This window comes from Condylostylus longicornis, unplaced genomic scaffold (genome assembly GCF_029603195.1).
Source record: "Condylostylus longicornis isolate FDR11 unplaced genomic scaffold, ASM2960319v2 ptg000018l, whole genome shotgun sequence".
Lineage (NCBI taxonomy): Eukaryota > Metazoa > Arthropoda > Insecta > Diptera > Dolichopodidae > Condylostylus > Condylostylus longicornis.
Window position 1 is genome coordinate 3,986,901 of NW_026577987.1, and position 16,383 is coordinate 4,003,283.

The 16,383-nt window shown below is 26.2% G+C and overlaps 1 protein-coding gene across 1 annotated transcript in view; it reads right to left on the bottom strand.

Moving 5' to 3' along the window:
• Positions 1-16,383, bottom strand: part of LOC129606275 (neurogenic protein mastermind) — a 73,023-nt gene that overhangs the window by 50,050 nt on the left and 6,590 nt on the right. The window contains exon 2 of the mRNA XM_055516507.1: positions 2,437-4,557. Within this exon, the coding sequence (XP_055372482.1) occupies positions 2,437-4,557 (2,121 nt within the window). The remainder of the gene's footprint in view (positions 1-2,436; positions 4,558-16,383) is intronic.

The following is a 16,383-nucleotide window of genomic DNA, read 5'->3' on the forward strand; positions in this document are numbered from 1 at the left end:
AGCGTGTAATGTAACCATGTATTTTTTGTTTTCGCTTAATATCCCTATCTACTCTTTCTTTCCAAAAATTTACTTTACTACACTATTTCCTTCGTGCTCACTTCACTTTTGAAAATTCTCATTCTGCAATCCATTTGTATTTTTATTTATTATTCACTCACATTGTTTTCTTTTCCATTTGTTGTAATTTAGTGTAAAATTTTATATAACACATATGCATTTGTATATTTGTGTGTGTATATGTATTTGAACCTATATTTTAAAGTCAAGAATTTTTGTTGCTATCCAATTATTTTTAGCGTTTTTATTTGAAAAATGAGAAAACACACGCAAAAAAAATTTTTTTTCGATTTCTAACGAAAAATTAAAACCAAAAATTAAAATCATGGTGTGAAGAAAGGATATTGAAAGGATTTCATTTCTAATTATATAAATGTTGAAATGTATGTGTTTGTATTACGAGTACACATACTTTTTATAACAATTAGTTGCTGTTTTTTTTCTTTCATGCTTGTTTTTAAATGAAATTTTATTTTTTCTCATTTTTTTTTTTTTTTGAGAACAAGGAGAAAGCGTTTCAATCCTTTTACAGCCAAATAAATGTAGATACAGATGTATGTATAAATTTGATATTGAGATATTTTCTTTGAATTATAAATGTATGCTTAATTCTTGTTCTGTATTTCTCTTGTTGTTTTTAATAAATTCACAAATGTATATTTGTAGTTTACCACAGATTGTCGTATAACTACAAAGCCGAAAAAATATTATACAGATTAAAAATGGATATCGGTTTCATAGTGTTAAGTGATAGTTTATAAAATGAAAAAAAAAAGAAATATAAATAAAAACAATTATCTTGCTATATAAGCAAAATTTATTATAAAATAAGATCTTTTAGCAATTAAATAATACAAAAATGAGAGACGAACATTCAGTTAAAAATTGAGAACGAAATTAGTAACAGGAGTTATAAATTGTTTAAGTGTTATAGAGAACACACTTGAACTAAATTACTTATATTCGAATTTTTGAAATAATTTCAAGAAAAAACAATTTAATTAGTTAATTTTTGTATTTAAGTCTAAAAATTAAGTGGTTTATACATTTATTTTATTTATATATTTTTATAACGAATTGAAAAATTTTAAGATCCTACCTAGTTACAGTCACAATTACTAAATATTAGTAAATTTAGTATAATTCGGATAATATTCGAAGATTAAGTTAAATAGAGAAAAACGCTCTAAAAAATTAACATATGTACTTAATTATTGTTTTGAAAACATACCATTATTTCGAAAATGAGGTTGTTCAAAAATATTTCGATAAGTAATGATAAGAAACTTTTTAAAAACTAGCAAACAAAAATCAATTTCAAAATATTACTTAACCTAAAATCTATCTATGTACTTAGAATTTTAGAAATACATATTAGAATGTTTAAAATTTCTTTTAAATATATTACATACATATACCACGTAAAACCACAGCAAAATTAACTAAAATGAGAATGAAGAAATGAAATGAAAATGGAATGAAATGGAATAAAATGAAATGAAATGAGGGAGTCAATTTAACCCTTTGCGGAATTTTAAATTGTCTTACAAACGTACCTACCCTACTTATAGATACTCATATATTTTACATAAGCGTATGTTTGAATTCATAGTGGAAGGTTTATCTATAGCATTTACAACTTCATATTTTCAAGAAAATTTCGTTTCATATCATTTTGTTTCCAAGGAGTCTTAAATGTAAGTTTTTTTTATAACCCTCGGGAATATTATTACAGTAGTGATGTTGACCTTTTGTTAATGTAATGTAGCTACTATATAATCATTACTATGATGATATGACGATTTTCATGTGGATTACCATGATGGACTTTCAATTACAATAGCGGAATCAAATACAGGGATCTTGTTGAATAATAAAATACTTGTAAGTATTGGTTTATATGGAAGGAGTAACTAAAGGATAAAGATCTAATTGCTTTGTATACAAACGAAACATATTAGAATGTATGCATTAAAATAAAATATGTACCTATTCACGAATTTTTTATTATAATGTGTGAAATTAATCGTAAGAGAATAAAAATTTTGTTTGTTGCTTTCTTTTTGGAATTGATTTTAATTAAAAATTAATAAAAAATAAATTAATTAAATTAATGTAAATTCCGTTTTTGTTTCTTGAAATTTACAAACCATTTCTAATTTTGTAAATTAAATCTATTATAACGCAAGATTCACAGTTATGAATATTACAACTATCAAAATAATTGTCTTGTTAAATTTCAAATAACAGAAAGTGACATGAAAGAATTATCATCGAGACTTAAAAAGAAAACATCGAATTACCAAATTAAAGTCGTTACAAAATTTATTTAAGTAAAAAAAAACTTACTAAATTAACAACAAAAGTTTCACTAACCTGAATTCCATGTGCACCACTCTGCTGGCTAATATGTAATTGTTGAGTTTGTTTCATCTGGAGAGTAGTCGTTTGAGTATTAGCACCTGTTCCACCATTATTACCACCGCTATTACCAGTTTGATTATTGTTTTGCGCATTAGTACCCATATTTGCTCCAGCATTTGTTTGTTGTTGCTGCTGTTGTTGTGATTGTTGTTGCTGTTGTTGTGGCCCATTAGCACCACCTCTTTGAGCATTAGCTGCATTTTGTGCTGATTGTGACATTTGGGGTCCATTTGGACCGCCCATAATATTACCAGGTCCAAGTCCACCTGGATTTATACCGGGACCACCTCGACTAGTCATAAAAGGCGGACCACCCATATTTGGTCCACCATTGTTTCCTTGTGACATTGATGATCCGTAAGGCGGAAATTGTGATTGTGGATTTTGATTTTGTGCTGCAGCGGCAGCTGCTGCTGCAGCCGCTTGTTGTTGTTGTTGCTTACTAAGAAAAACAGTAGGCGGAATACCCATTTTTGAGCCATTTGGCATAGCGTTTGGACCCATCGGTCCAACGCCGAGAGGGACATTAGGACCATTAGGATTTTGTTGAGGTACACCTTGTTGTTGTTGTGTTGGTTGTTGTTGTTGTTGTGTTTGCTGCTGATGATGATGTTGCTGTGGATGTTGATGTTGTTGATGTTGTTGCATCGCTGCGGCAGTTGCTGCAACTTGTTGTTGTTGTTGCATACGTTTGAGATCAAATTCGTTTTGTGAGGAGTAAAAAAGCTCTTGCTTCATATCAACAAATGACTGTTGAGCACCCTTATGAAATTGTGGTGGTATCTGCTGCTGTGTTGGAATACCGCCACCTGAATTTGAGTTATTACCATTACCACCTTGTCCTTGGCCGCCCATTCCACCGTTTGGACCACCGTTTCCAGCAGATTGCATGAAATCATTCCCGAATGGACCAAAATCGTTGTACCTATTACCACCTGGGCCCCCGTGCATTTGATTTTGTTGGGGTGGTTGCATAGGTGGTCGAGGAAAGTTCATTCCACCCATTGTGTTTTTGTGCTGATGTTGTTCAGCCATATTTTTTAAAGTTTGAGCAGCTGGTAATTCAGGTAAATTGTTATTACCTGCATTTCCAGTGTTGGCAGGTGGTCCATTTGAAGAAAATTGATTCCGCATTTTATTTAAAGGACTTTCATTGACAAATGACGGATTGAATATTGGATTTTCACTTTTAACATTCAAACTATTTATCAGATCCTGTGCATTGGGCTCAATTTTAAGACCATCTTCAGTTTTAATATCAATAAGTGGTTTTTCTTCAAAACCGTCTAAGAATGCTGGGTTAAAATCTTGTAAATCCGATATCAAATCTTTGAATGTATCATTATCTTCATTTGAATCACCTCCCATAAGATCCGGAAAGCCGGGAAAATTACCGGTACCACCTCCATCCTTCTCTAATGCCGCAAGATCAGCAAAGTCATTGTCTGGCTCTTGCTTACATTCAACTAAGTTTCCTAAATTATTAAGTGTTTTATTTTGACCTAAACCTATGCCCCCGGTATTTTGACCAACACCTACCGGGCCGTTTTGTCCTCCAACATTTGGACCACCCATACCTCCCACAACACCACCTGGTACATTATTAACACCTGGATTATTAACCGGTGGCATACCACCGTTCATGTTTTGATTGACATTGTTATCATTGGGGTTTTGCGATTGTTGCTGTTGCTGATTGCCTTGAGACTGTTGTGAACCACCCTCACTCTTTACAGATGCATTTGTTAATGCTTTGACTGTAACATTTGTACTAATTTGTTGTGGTTGTGAATTAGCTGCCGATGTTGTGAACTCTAATTGTTGAACAATTTCAACTGAGAATTTAGTTAGATTTTCAGAATTAGCGTTAGCATTTGCTCCACCAAGATTTGCATTTGGACCACCAGCATTACCACCGTGATTATTTGGATTTTGTTGCTGTTGCTGCTGTTGTTGCTGTTGTTGAGTTGGATCATTTGGACCATTTCCATTATTGTGTAATTTAACCGGCGGCTCAAAGCTGTCTGGACCCTGATCAGTTTCGTCTATAGATCGTTTAAGGAATTTTTGTTGCTGGAATAAGAAAAAAACAAGGAAAGCTTTTATGAAATACAGTATTAAATATTTAAATATTAAAGATGTGAAAATATCGTTTTTAAACATTAATCTTGTTTGCATGTACAACACAAAATGGGTTAATTTTATCTAATATATAAGGAAAAATTTCAAAACTGAATGAGCAAATTTTGCAGTTCTCTGTTAAAATTCCTAAAAGTCAAATATTTACATGAGTAAATAAGTTTATATATGTATATACATATGTACATTCTATTAACAAACACATTGCCTCATTTCAATATAACGTATGTATTCCCATTTTTCAAAAACTAAATCAATCATTCCTTCATTTGTTAAAGATATTCATTGGTTCATTTGTTAGATCGTTCATTTATTTGATGTCCACCATCACTTAATTAATTATTATTTGTTTATACTTTGCAATTACATGTTGTTTGAGTTGCTTTTTGACTTTACTTTTAGTTAATTTATTTTACAAAAAAATGGGAAATTGCAGAACAACAAAACATTAGATGAAATTAATGAATTCAATACATTTTTAGGTCAAATTGCAAAGTGTTTTATGTTATAATTGATTTAATTTTATAAAAATGTAGAAAAAGTTGGAAAATAACCGAAATTGAAGCGCAGAAAATAGAAAAGTAACAGGAGTAGCAATTAGTTTTCGCACAACATATTGAAAATTGCATTTTTCACTGCTGCTGCTAACTTTTACTATTTCATAAATTTAATTATTTTTTGAATAATTTTTTTAAGTTTTATAAAATAGTTGTTTTTATAAATATGTATGTATGTAAATACTTCGTTAAAATAAAAAATCAATTTTTATTTTTTTTTTACTTTTCATATTCATTAAATATTTTAGTTTTCTCTTTCTCATTGGTCAAAACAATGCAACATTGTCAGCTTTTTGTAAAATTAAGTAAAAATATTTTAATTTGCGTTAAAAAGTTTAAAAACAAAGGTTTAACAATTAAATTTTTAAAATTTATATTGTCATTTTTACAGCTCAATTTCTATACGTTAATAGGAAATCAAAAATGTTCGTTCATTACTATTTCTTTTCTCTTTCTTTTTCTTTATCTATCTCTCTCTTTCTTTCTCTGTACGAATTTTCATTATTTTAATACATGACATTAAAATTGTTGTCTGTCCTGGACAAGCATGAAGAACGTGCAGTATTCAATTTTACAAAAGTTTAAAAAAAAAACAACTTCTCTTATTGAGAAAGGTCATATTGGTTATAATTGATGTAATTCATACAATTATTATAAATTAAATAAAATTTGTTCTTAAAAAATAATAAATCTCAATAGAGTTTAAACTCTTTACACGAAAATTATTTTTAAATTATAATAATTTTAAAAACATTCTATAAAATGTACATATTTTAAAAAAGGCTCACATATTATTATATTTTTTTGTATGCATATAAGTATGTAAAAGTTTTATACCACCAAAATGCGTTGCCAAATGAGAGCGTAAAAATATCAATGTCCAAGCCTTTTTTTGTGTATTGATTGACTTTACATTTATGTTTATATTTTTTATATACAAACATGAATGTGTGTGAAAAATATCTATAATATGGACTATATGAGTAAATATAAAATTTATATTGCCATTTATATGCTTGTGTGTATATATGTAATTTTCAATTTTCACTTAAAATTAAATAGAAAATTATTTTTGTTTTCGTTTAAAGTAAAGCGATAATGCGCAACAGATTTTTCTTTTGCGATTTTTTTAATTTTTAATTATAATTTTTTAGTTTTTCTGTCTGTTTTCTTTCTTAATAAAATTAAAGAAAAAAAAATGCTTTTTTCATGAAAACATTTTTGTTTCTTCATAATATTAAAAAAAAAGATTGTAATGGAGAAAATTTATTCAAATATTTTAAAAATTTTTACTTTCTGATACTTTTGTATGTATCAATGTTCAAACATGTAAGTATAAAAATTACAGGCGTTTATATTAAGAAAACATTTAAATAAAAATAAAAGAAGAAAAAAAATAAAACAAAAGAAAATGCTTTTAATAATTAATTAAGAGAAAACTTTCAAAGGAAAGTAGTGATAATTGCATAAAAGAAAAGCGTATTAAGTGGACAAGTTAAGAGTAAAATTTCAGTTTCAATAGATAAAAAGGAGAGAAAAACATTTGAATTTTCTTTAAAGTTCAATTAATTTAGAAAGCGATGGTTAAATAATCTTATTATAAATTAAAATTTTTAAATTACATTTTTTTTGTTTTTTTTGCTATTTTAATATATTCTTTGAACATTAAATGAAAAAGAAAGTGAGTTATAAATAAAATTTTATAAAGAAATTGATGGTAGTATAAAACTTTTCCGCCCATATACAGATTTCAAATAAAAAGAAATATGTTTCTTTACTAAATGAAAATTCGCACTTGGTTGCAAGGAAATTGCATATAATATAAATTTTGAAAAATGAAAGATTACCACTCGAATAAAAATTTTAAATTGTTGTAAAAATGTAAATTTTAGAAAAGAAATTAATTTAGATTTATTTAGGTCTATTGATTTGTGAATTATCGATTTATTTTTTTTTTCTTTAATTTACTTATATAAATTTTTCAAATGATCCCAAATGATTTGCAAACTAACATCTTACGTAACACATTACGTAAGTATCCTCTGAAGTTTTGTTATATAAACATATGAAATAATATATGTATATACATATTTGATGTTATCTACATACATAATATAAATAAGTATTATATAAATTACTTCTATTTATTTTTGAACATATTAAATTTTTGATCATGTTTTTATAATAGAAAGTTATCTCAAAACACAACTGTTCCCTAATACCGTAAAAATTCTAATTATAACTTTAAACAAACGAGTGTAATATTTCTATGATCATAGAACAGTTTGGATAAAGGCTTAGTTTTCAGCAGTTTTTTCTTCTTACAAACTATTTTTAAGAACCTCCTTGATGTCTCCCAAAGATTTATTAAAAAAGTATCTTTTGAGTATTTTTACCGAAATCTAATTTTTTGAATATTTTCTCGGTATTTAATGTAAGAAAAATTTTGTTCAACATAAAAATTTTTTGCTAATATATTTAGCAAAATACACATACATATCTGAATGTATTTGGTTTTGAAATGTCAAACATTTAAAGTTTTAGTTGATGTCTTGTTATAGCCATATAAAAACGTAATTATGCGGCTAAACGAGGATCTTTTATCTTTACAGGCGTCATTGTGTAAGAACAAATATTTTTCAATAGTATTCAGTATTTGGTTAATAAAAGGCATTAGACATAACGTTTCGAATACATTTATGGTTATTTTTCTTCAAAAGAACTAAAATGAACACTGCAATAGTGAAAACGGAATCTAATTGTAATTCGATAATTTAATGTAAAATAAAAATATTACAGTTCGAAATCATTAAAAAATGTCATTTTACATTTTATAATTTTCAAAAATATTAAGAGCGACTATAGATAATTAATTCGAAATTCACTCAAATATTTCCTGTTATAATAAATATAGAAATATTGAATCAAGCGAAACATTTTTTATTTTTGCCCGAAATTTCAATACAAAATACTTAAATTAAAAAAAAAATTATTTAATTCCTATTGCTCATTACACATTTTTGTTATACAATATTGAAATTATAAAATTTGATTGATTAAATATTCTTATGAATTATGAGATATTCTGAAGAAAAGCTCTTCTACAATATTAAAATAGGAAATGAATTATTATCGGTTTATTATTATAAACTTGAACATCTTTTCTTTTTTTTCTCTCTTTTTAGCATTAATTCTGTTATATTTTTCCATGAAATTCATATATCATTATTGATGACGCAAAAAGTATTGTGAATATTTATTCTATTTTTCAGTTCTATATTATTACACAAAATATTTCAATAGAAAAATAAAGGAATCAAAACAATCATTTTATTATAATAAGTACACAAATATGCTTATAGTTCTTATTGCGAATAAATAATTATTTATAGGATTTTAAAAAAATTTGGTTGCGCTTTAGAAACTATCTCTCTCTTATTTCTACCGATCGCATTGTGTATACGAGTACAATAGGTAGGATTGATGGCAACAAATTTTGAATATCGAGCTTTTGGTGGGAACGCACTTCTCAAGTTCTATGTGTGCCCGCGTGTGTCTCAAGTTCAGCTAAACCCATTTTGATGAAAATTTAAATGTAAGTTTATTTCGAATATAGCACGGATTGTTCAACTTTTGGAATATGTCAGGCTTCGGGAGCTGCACTTTTTAGCAGGTCTGTTTTACATTTTTGATCATTATGAAGAAAATATGCAACAGATTTACGTGAAATTTCATATATAAGCTTGGCTCAACTGTTCATGAAACCACTTAACTTTTTGAGGAAATCAGGCGTCAGCAACTGGAAGTTTACTACGGGCCAAATATACATTTCTGCGTATATAAAGAGAAATAATAAACCGATTTCATTGAAATTTAATATTCAAATTCTTCGTATTAAAACAATGAACATATAAATTTTTTGGAAAGATCAGAAAACTGATCTGCGGGCCGATTTTACATTTTTACCATATCTACGGAACGAATTAATGGAATTTCTTGAAATTTGATATTTAAATTTTGGTTGTTATTTATTAGGCATTTTTATAATATTCTGTAACGGTTTCATTTAACTAGATAATACACATTGCGGTCGGTTATTATTCGACTTTTTTTTAAGATGTGTATGTATATCTTTACATGTGAATGACGTAACAGAAGATGTAATTTTTAATCCAGCAACATAATCTCGTCATCGAAAATATTATGTGCAACAACAGTCAGCTAGAGCTGCACACATAAATTTCAAATATAAAACTGCATTTTAATTATTATCAATTTAATTCAATTTTTATGTCATTTAATATTTTTAATAAAAAATAGTATTGCAATTATTTTCTTTGTTCTAAAATTTAACCCTTTTTCACAAAATTTCAATTATTTAATATTAGTCTTGTATTAAATTATTTAATATTAATTTTATATTGAAGAAAAACTAGTTTAAATAAAATATTATATGAATATTTAAAAAAACGAAATACGACTGAAATGTTATGAAGTATGAAAAAAATATATGGATTTCTAGTCAATCCATCAAACTATAATTAATAATTTATTGCACGTGAAACAATAATATTAAACTTGTAAAATTGTAGGTAGCTATACATACTCGTACCATACCTGTATGAATTTATGTATGGCCAAATAAATTTTATATTTATTAAGTAATTGAAAAACAACAAACGAAAAAATATATAAGTATTTAAAAAAAAACATGTCAGGTAACAATTATATAAATTGTAACAAATTGAACACAAATGCACTCTGTGAATTAGAGTGAAACGTTCTAAAAAAAGTTTTATTTTATTTTCAAAGTATTTCAAGTTCAATTTGCAACAGAACTTTATAATTTAATACTGAGTTATTGCATAATATTTTAATAAATTAAAATAAAAAAATTCAATTATATTGTTGCAAGAAGTGTGATGGGAAAAAATAGGCCCATATTTTTCATTTCATATGGAAAATATTAAAAATACGAAACTTTAATTTTAAAACTGGTTTCATACTCATTTATTTACTTTATATAAATCAATAATATAAGAAATGTCATTTAACATATATAATTGTTAGAACATTTTTTTTCTAGTACATTTGTCTGAGCTTTAGTAAAAACAGTGGAAACTCTCATGAATTATTTTAATTGAATGTCTAACGTTTTCAATTTTGCACTTCAAAGAATTTGGCATTTATTTCAACATAACATCAAAATGGTTGTTGACATTAATGTATATATTGACACAAGTAATAACGAATTTTGACATAATGTCAAAATAAATTTCATATTTTTTCCAAACATTTTCAAAAAGTATTTTTTTGTATTTGTTTCTTTATACCGAACCCGCTACAGCTTTTTGGGACTCGGTGTGTTAAATAAAATGTAGAATAGTGAAAGATAAAATCAGAATATCTCGTAGAACAAAGAACCTGAGAGCTATATTGCGAAAGATTTGACAATATTAAGACATTATTGGAAGATGAAGTTTCAATGAAAATTTGACTTTTTCTTAATGTACGATTAAACCTTTCCAATAATTACGAATTACATGTGTATTGTGAATGGTTTTCGACGTACGTATGGGATTCTTATTTTTGAGGCCTAATTGTTTTATAAAATTGCCTTTTCAATATCATAGTAATTTAGTTGTTTATTTGAAATAGTTTTAAACATTGGTTAAGCTTACAGTTATTAACTAAGCAATAATTATATATGCACATACATTCATATATGTATGCATAAATGCATAATACATACGTCTGTTCTAAATAAAGTAATAATATGTAATATATTTTTATATATTAGACAATACATTTCAATTTAATTTGATTTTAATATACCCGTAATTAAATTTTTTTAAATAATGTAATCAATTAATTATTTTTAATAAAAATAAACATTTAAATAACGTTTGCATTAGGAAATTTAATTTCGACACACTTAATAATTATTGTAATAACGTAGTTTATTAAGGACAAATTATCTTAATATTTTGAATTTTTAAATTCTACAACGATATTTGTCAGATAGTGTATAGTACCACTTTCCTTAAATAAAAATTTTATATTACTTAAATAAGATAAGATTAAATGGAAACGAACATGTTTTCAAATTATAATTTAAGTTATACTTTACTTTTTCTTTCTTATTCTTTCTTACATAAATACTTATATGCTTTTTTTTTGTATTTCAAAATTATTAAAATAATATAAAAAGTAAAGATATTTTTTGCAAAATTTAATAAAAAATTAACTTAAAAGACCACTTTTTTTCATAATTTGACGTGTTTGCAGTCATACAAACAAAATTATTTTGCCACACAAATTGCGATTTTTTTCCATTCCTATGTCTAGAAATAGCCGAAGATATTATTTCTTATTCAAAAACTTCAAACTTAAGGTCTGCTTTTTAAGAGAAGTTGATATTTCACATTTTGAGTGATAATTTTAGAAGTTTAAATACATATGATCAATAAAATAAAATGTCCTCAATTAGTGAACAAGATTTTATAGAAAAATGCATTTCATTACAATAATTACTAACAAACTGATTTTTAACACTCTCTTATCGTTTTACAAAAAAATTCAAATAAATTTTTGTTTCGTTCAAAAAATGTTGTGAATTCATTATTACTATCAATACTTTTAAATTGCAAGAAAGTAAGTTCAGGAGGCTAGACATAAATTTACTCACAAATTGACCATTTTTTATTTAAAAAATTATTTAAATAAGTTTTGAAAGCAAACTATTAATTAGCATATTTTAATTTTCATATTTAAACAATTAAAATTAATTAATTACAACTTGTAATTATCTTTTTATGTGTACTCATATATTTTAACTTTATTAATAAAAAAAAAGCGTGTTTTCTTTCAAAATTTAAAAAACATATGTATGCGTACATACATACATATTTATATCTCTGACATATATTAAGTATATTATGTGCACAAAAAGCTAAATAAATAAAACTTCTTACACACTTTGTTTGTCGAAATTCAGTTTAATTTCCAAAGTCAATGAAATTTAGAGTCCACCCTTAAAATTTCATTTCAATTATATTTAATTATTAAGTATAACATGTTTTTTTGTACTCTGTAGGTTTTATTACCGACCGCATTGTGTATACAATAAGGTAGATGATGTGATAGCACCAAATTTTGGATGTCGATTTTTCGGTGGAAACGCACTTCTCCATAGTAGGAAAGTGTAAATTTACTACTTTTAGAAAGATGTCGGTCTGTGTGCGTACGCGTGTATTTCAAATTTAGCTGAATTGATTTTGATGAAATTTTATATGCGAGTTTATTTTGGCTATAGCACGGATTGATCAACTTTTGGGGTATATGAGACCTAAGAAACTGGACCTTTTTGCGGGTCAATTTTTCATTTTGGCGTATATAAAATGACCAACCAATTTTCTTGTAATTTAATATTTAAATTTGAAGTGTTAAAACAATGAATCTAACAATGTTACAAAAACTGACTAGTGAACTTTTCAGGAGATTCAGGTGGTACAAAGCTAAATTCTACTTTTCACTTTTTTAGTTATGTTAGTTAAAAGCTTGCTAACTTCCTTAAAAGTGAAAAGAAGTGTTCAAAATACATTTCCATAACCTTCTGTAACACTTTCACTAAACTAGGTAATATACATTGCGGTCGGTTATGTGCTGATCACATTAGATTTTTTCTATAAATTAGGTCATATTATTCGGTTAATGAGTGCGTGATAATTATGCAATTACATCTTACAATACATACTTAAAATATAATTTAATATTTTAAGTATGTATTGTAAGATGTACGTATAAACATATAATATATATCGCTATATATATGTATGTACATATACCGAATTTATCTTTATTAATCCTTCATCCTTATATCATTATTATATTTATATTATTATATTTATCATAATAAATCCTTCTTTTTAATATACTGTAAAAAAAATAATGGTATGTAGTAGATAGAAAAGGAATTTTTCGTTTTATAATAATATAAAACGAAACGCAAATGGAACCGTATTTTTTACATTAATGTATGTTAGTACGTAAATATTTAGATACACAAAAAAAAATTCATAAACTTTTCTTCACTCTTGCCATAATGCTTCTTTAGTGAAAATGCACTACTACTTTCCTTGCGTTTTAGAGATTTTTTAAGCAATAAGTTTTTTTTATTTTTACTCCTTTTTTGCATACTGTTTACTTACAGGTTTTGTTGTATTTTTTTTTAACTGTTTAATTTTTCTATTTATGCATTTGGCTACGTTATGTGTTTTTCATCTATTTGTTTATGATTTTTGAAATACATACATCTATTCTATCTATATTACATATACATTATACAAGCCAAATCCGATGGCGCAACCATCGTGTATTTTCGCTTATATTCTTCATCTTCGGAAGAATAACGTAGAAAAGGAAACCGAAAAATTAAATTTATTCTGAATTTCCTTAGCATTTTTGGTATGTGCATCATATTATAAATTGTATACAGATTTAATGCAGAACTTTTTTATTTTTCGTGCTATGTTTATTTTGTCATAAGTTTAATAAGCCTGTTACGCAGCAGAATCGATAACATACATTTACTTATGTATAATTTATTCTATTATTGTTTTGTCATACATTTTCTGCAAAATGAATAAAATCAGCAAAGAAATATAATTCGTGCATGAATCATAATATCACATATAAAATAAAGCAATCCAAAAAAAAAGAGTTTGTTTTTTTATGTTTGATTTTACTCATAAACTTAAGTAGCCAAAAAAGTTTTGCGTTAATTACATGCATTAATATTATGTTATAATAGAAAAAAATACTTATATATACATGTAAATATGTACAAATGTATATTCAAATTTCAATCAACTTTCGAATCGTTTACAACTGAGGTGGTCGATACATCAGATATAATGTAAATATAAAGTAACTAAAGCAAAAAATACGGGCTAAGTTTACATTTTTGCGAATGTAAAGAAAAATAATTATTCAATTCCCGTGAATTTTAATGTTTACATTCAGGGTGTTAACACCATGAACTTATAAATTTTTTGGGAATTTTGGGGCTCAGATTCCGAACCAGGAGCCGAAATTTGATTTGTTATCTTGAAATTTCTTGAAATAAAAAATTTGAATTCTATTTGCTACCAAAACTAAATGACGAACTTTTTAGGAAATTTGATTGGAATAAAGTGAGCATCTAATAAAAGCTAAATTTACATTTTTCTAGGTATGTTAACTAAAAGTACTTAAAAAGGCATTTCCGTTGTCTTATACAACATTTTAGCTAAGCTAAAAAATGTCTTGCGGTCGGTTACGTGTTGACCATATCAGATTTTTTTATGTAATTAACATGTAAATAAACATAATGCTTGCAAAGCATATCGTAATAATATATGTATTAGTTATAATATGTACATATATAGTTTATATAGAACATTTTCTGTATTTGTCATTTGTATATTTAACTTGATTACAATATGAATTTATTCTTGCAGAGCATTACTAAGTTTATACTAAGCATGTGATTCACCTGTACAATGTGCTAGAGCAAACCAGCAACACTTAGAGAAGTGAACTTCGTATTTTTCAGCTCTTTTATTTATACATATACTTAGTTTCTCTAAATTGTAGGATTACACCTGTGATACAGGGACTTAAAGTAAGTTACTGATTCTACGAAGTAGAATAAATTATATTTGTTTTTATAAATTAGGTTTGCCTTTGTACCTTATTAGCAGAAGAACATTTTCAAGAATATTTCATGACTATTAAAACATGAGGGCTATCTTTCTTTTTTATCAATTGTTCAATCTATAATATTGCGCCGCTACTTTTTAATATGTATGTAAATTTTAATATATACATATATTACTTTTTCATAAATGGCAGCTCTATTTACATAACACATTTGTTTCTATATAAGTACGTATGTATATATTTATGTGAGCCGCCTATTTAAAATTTTTGCACAATAAATCATATAAAATTCTTGCTCGCCTCTTGAAAATTGTTCCATTTTACAAGAATGTAAAAATACTATGTAGGTACAATCCAAAAAATTAAATGTACCTATACTTAAACAGATATTTGTACGACATCGAAAAAAGGTCTTGTTTTTAGTGTGTGTCGTAAAAGTGAATTATTATCTTTCTCTTTCTTGTTTTATTGTCTGTTTTATGTAAGACTCTAATAATTTGTTACTAAATGTATACAAATAAAACCTTGAATAGAATTTGAACAAAATTTGGTTAAAAGTTAAACAATGCTGTCTAAATAGTGCTGAGTTAAGAGATTTTACGAAAAAAAAGGAACATGATTTTCTTTTCTATATTGTGTAGCTGATTTTTTTTAAGGTAAGGATAATGAAAATAAATAAAAAATTGTTTTTTATGGTCAGTCCAACACATGCCTTTTTGTTATTTGTGCGTATACATTTATATATAAAATCAACAGTGAATACCTAGCACTAGTACACATAATATACTCAGTCAAATACACTAGAGTTTATTATAAAATTAATTTGTATACTTTGATTAGTTCTTGAGTTTGGGCTGTTGCTTAAAATTCTAAATATAATGATAAAAATTTAATAGAATCATTTTGTAATAGCGGTTATATAAGGAGCAACATTTAAATTTGTTGAATTCTTTAACATTAAAAACTGCAACCTCAAGGAAAAAACCGGAGCTTATCATAAAAAACTTTTGCTTACAGTTTTGCCATCAATTACTTCTAGTAAACGGCTCAAGGTTTTTTTTATTTTTGTTTGTTATTCCATAATATCGTGATATTTATTAGTTTGAGCTTAACATAATTATTGTACATAAAAACAGTATAGGAAATTTCATGTGTAGATGTGTGTACATACATACATACATATACGCTTTCCGCTATTTTGCAATATCTGGCAAATTAATATGTTATCTAAGTATACTTATATAAATGTATCTACGTACATTAAAAGCGAAATCAGTGTCAATTAAAAAATTAGATCAAACATATATTTTGTGTCTCTAAAGCGATATTCCGACTCACTTAGTTCCACTTTTTTCCTTTATTTAAAACTTTAATTTTTAATATAAATGAATGAGTCACACATGGATGGGTAAATTTTATTTTTAAATAGAGAACAAAATTAAATTAGAACTGATAAGAAAACATGGTTTCAGTAATTACACAACACGCGCTTGTTAATTTT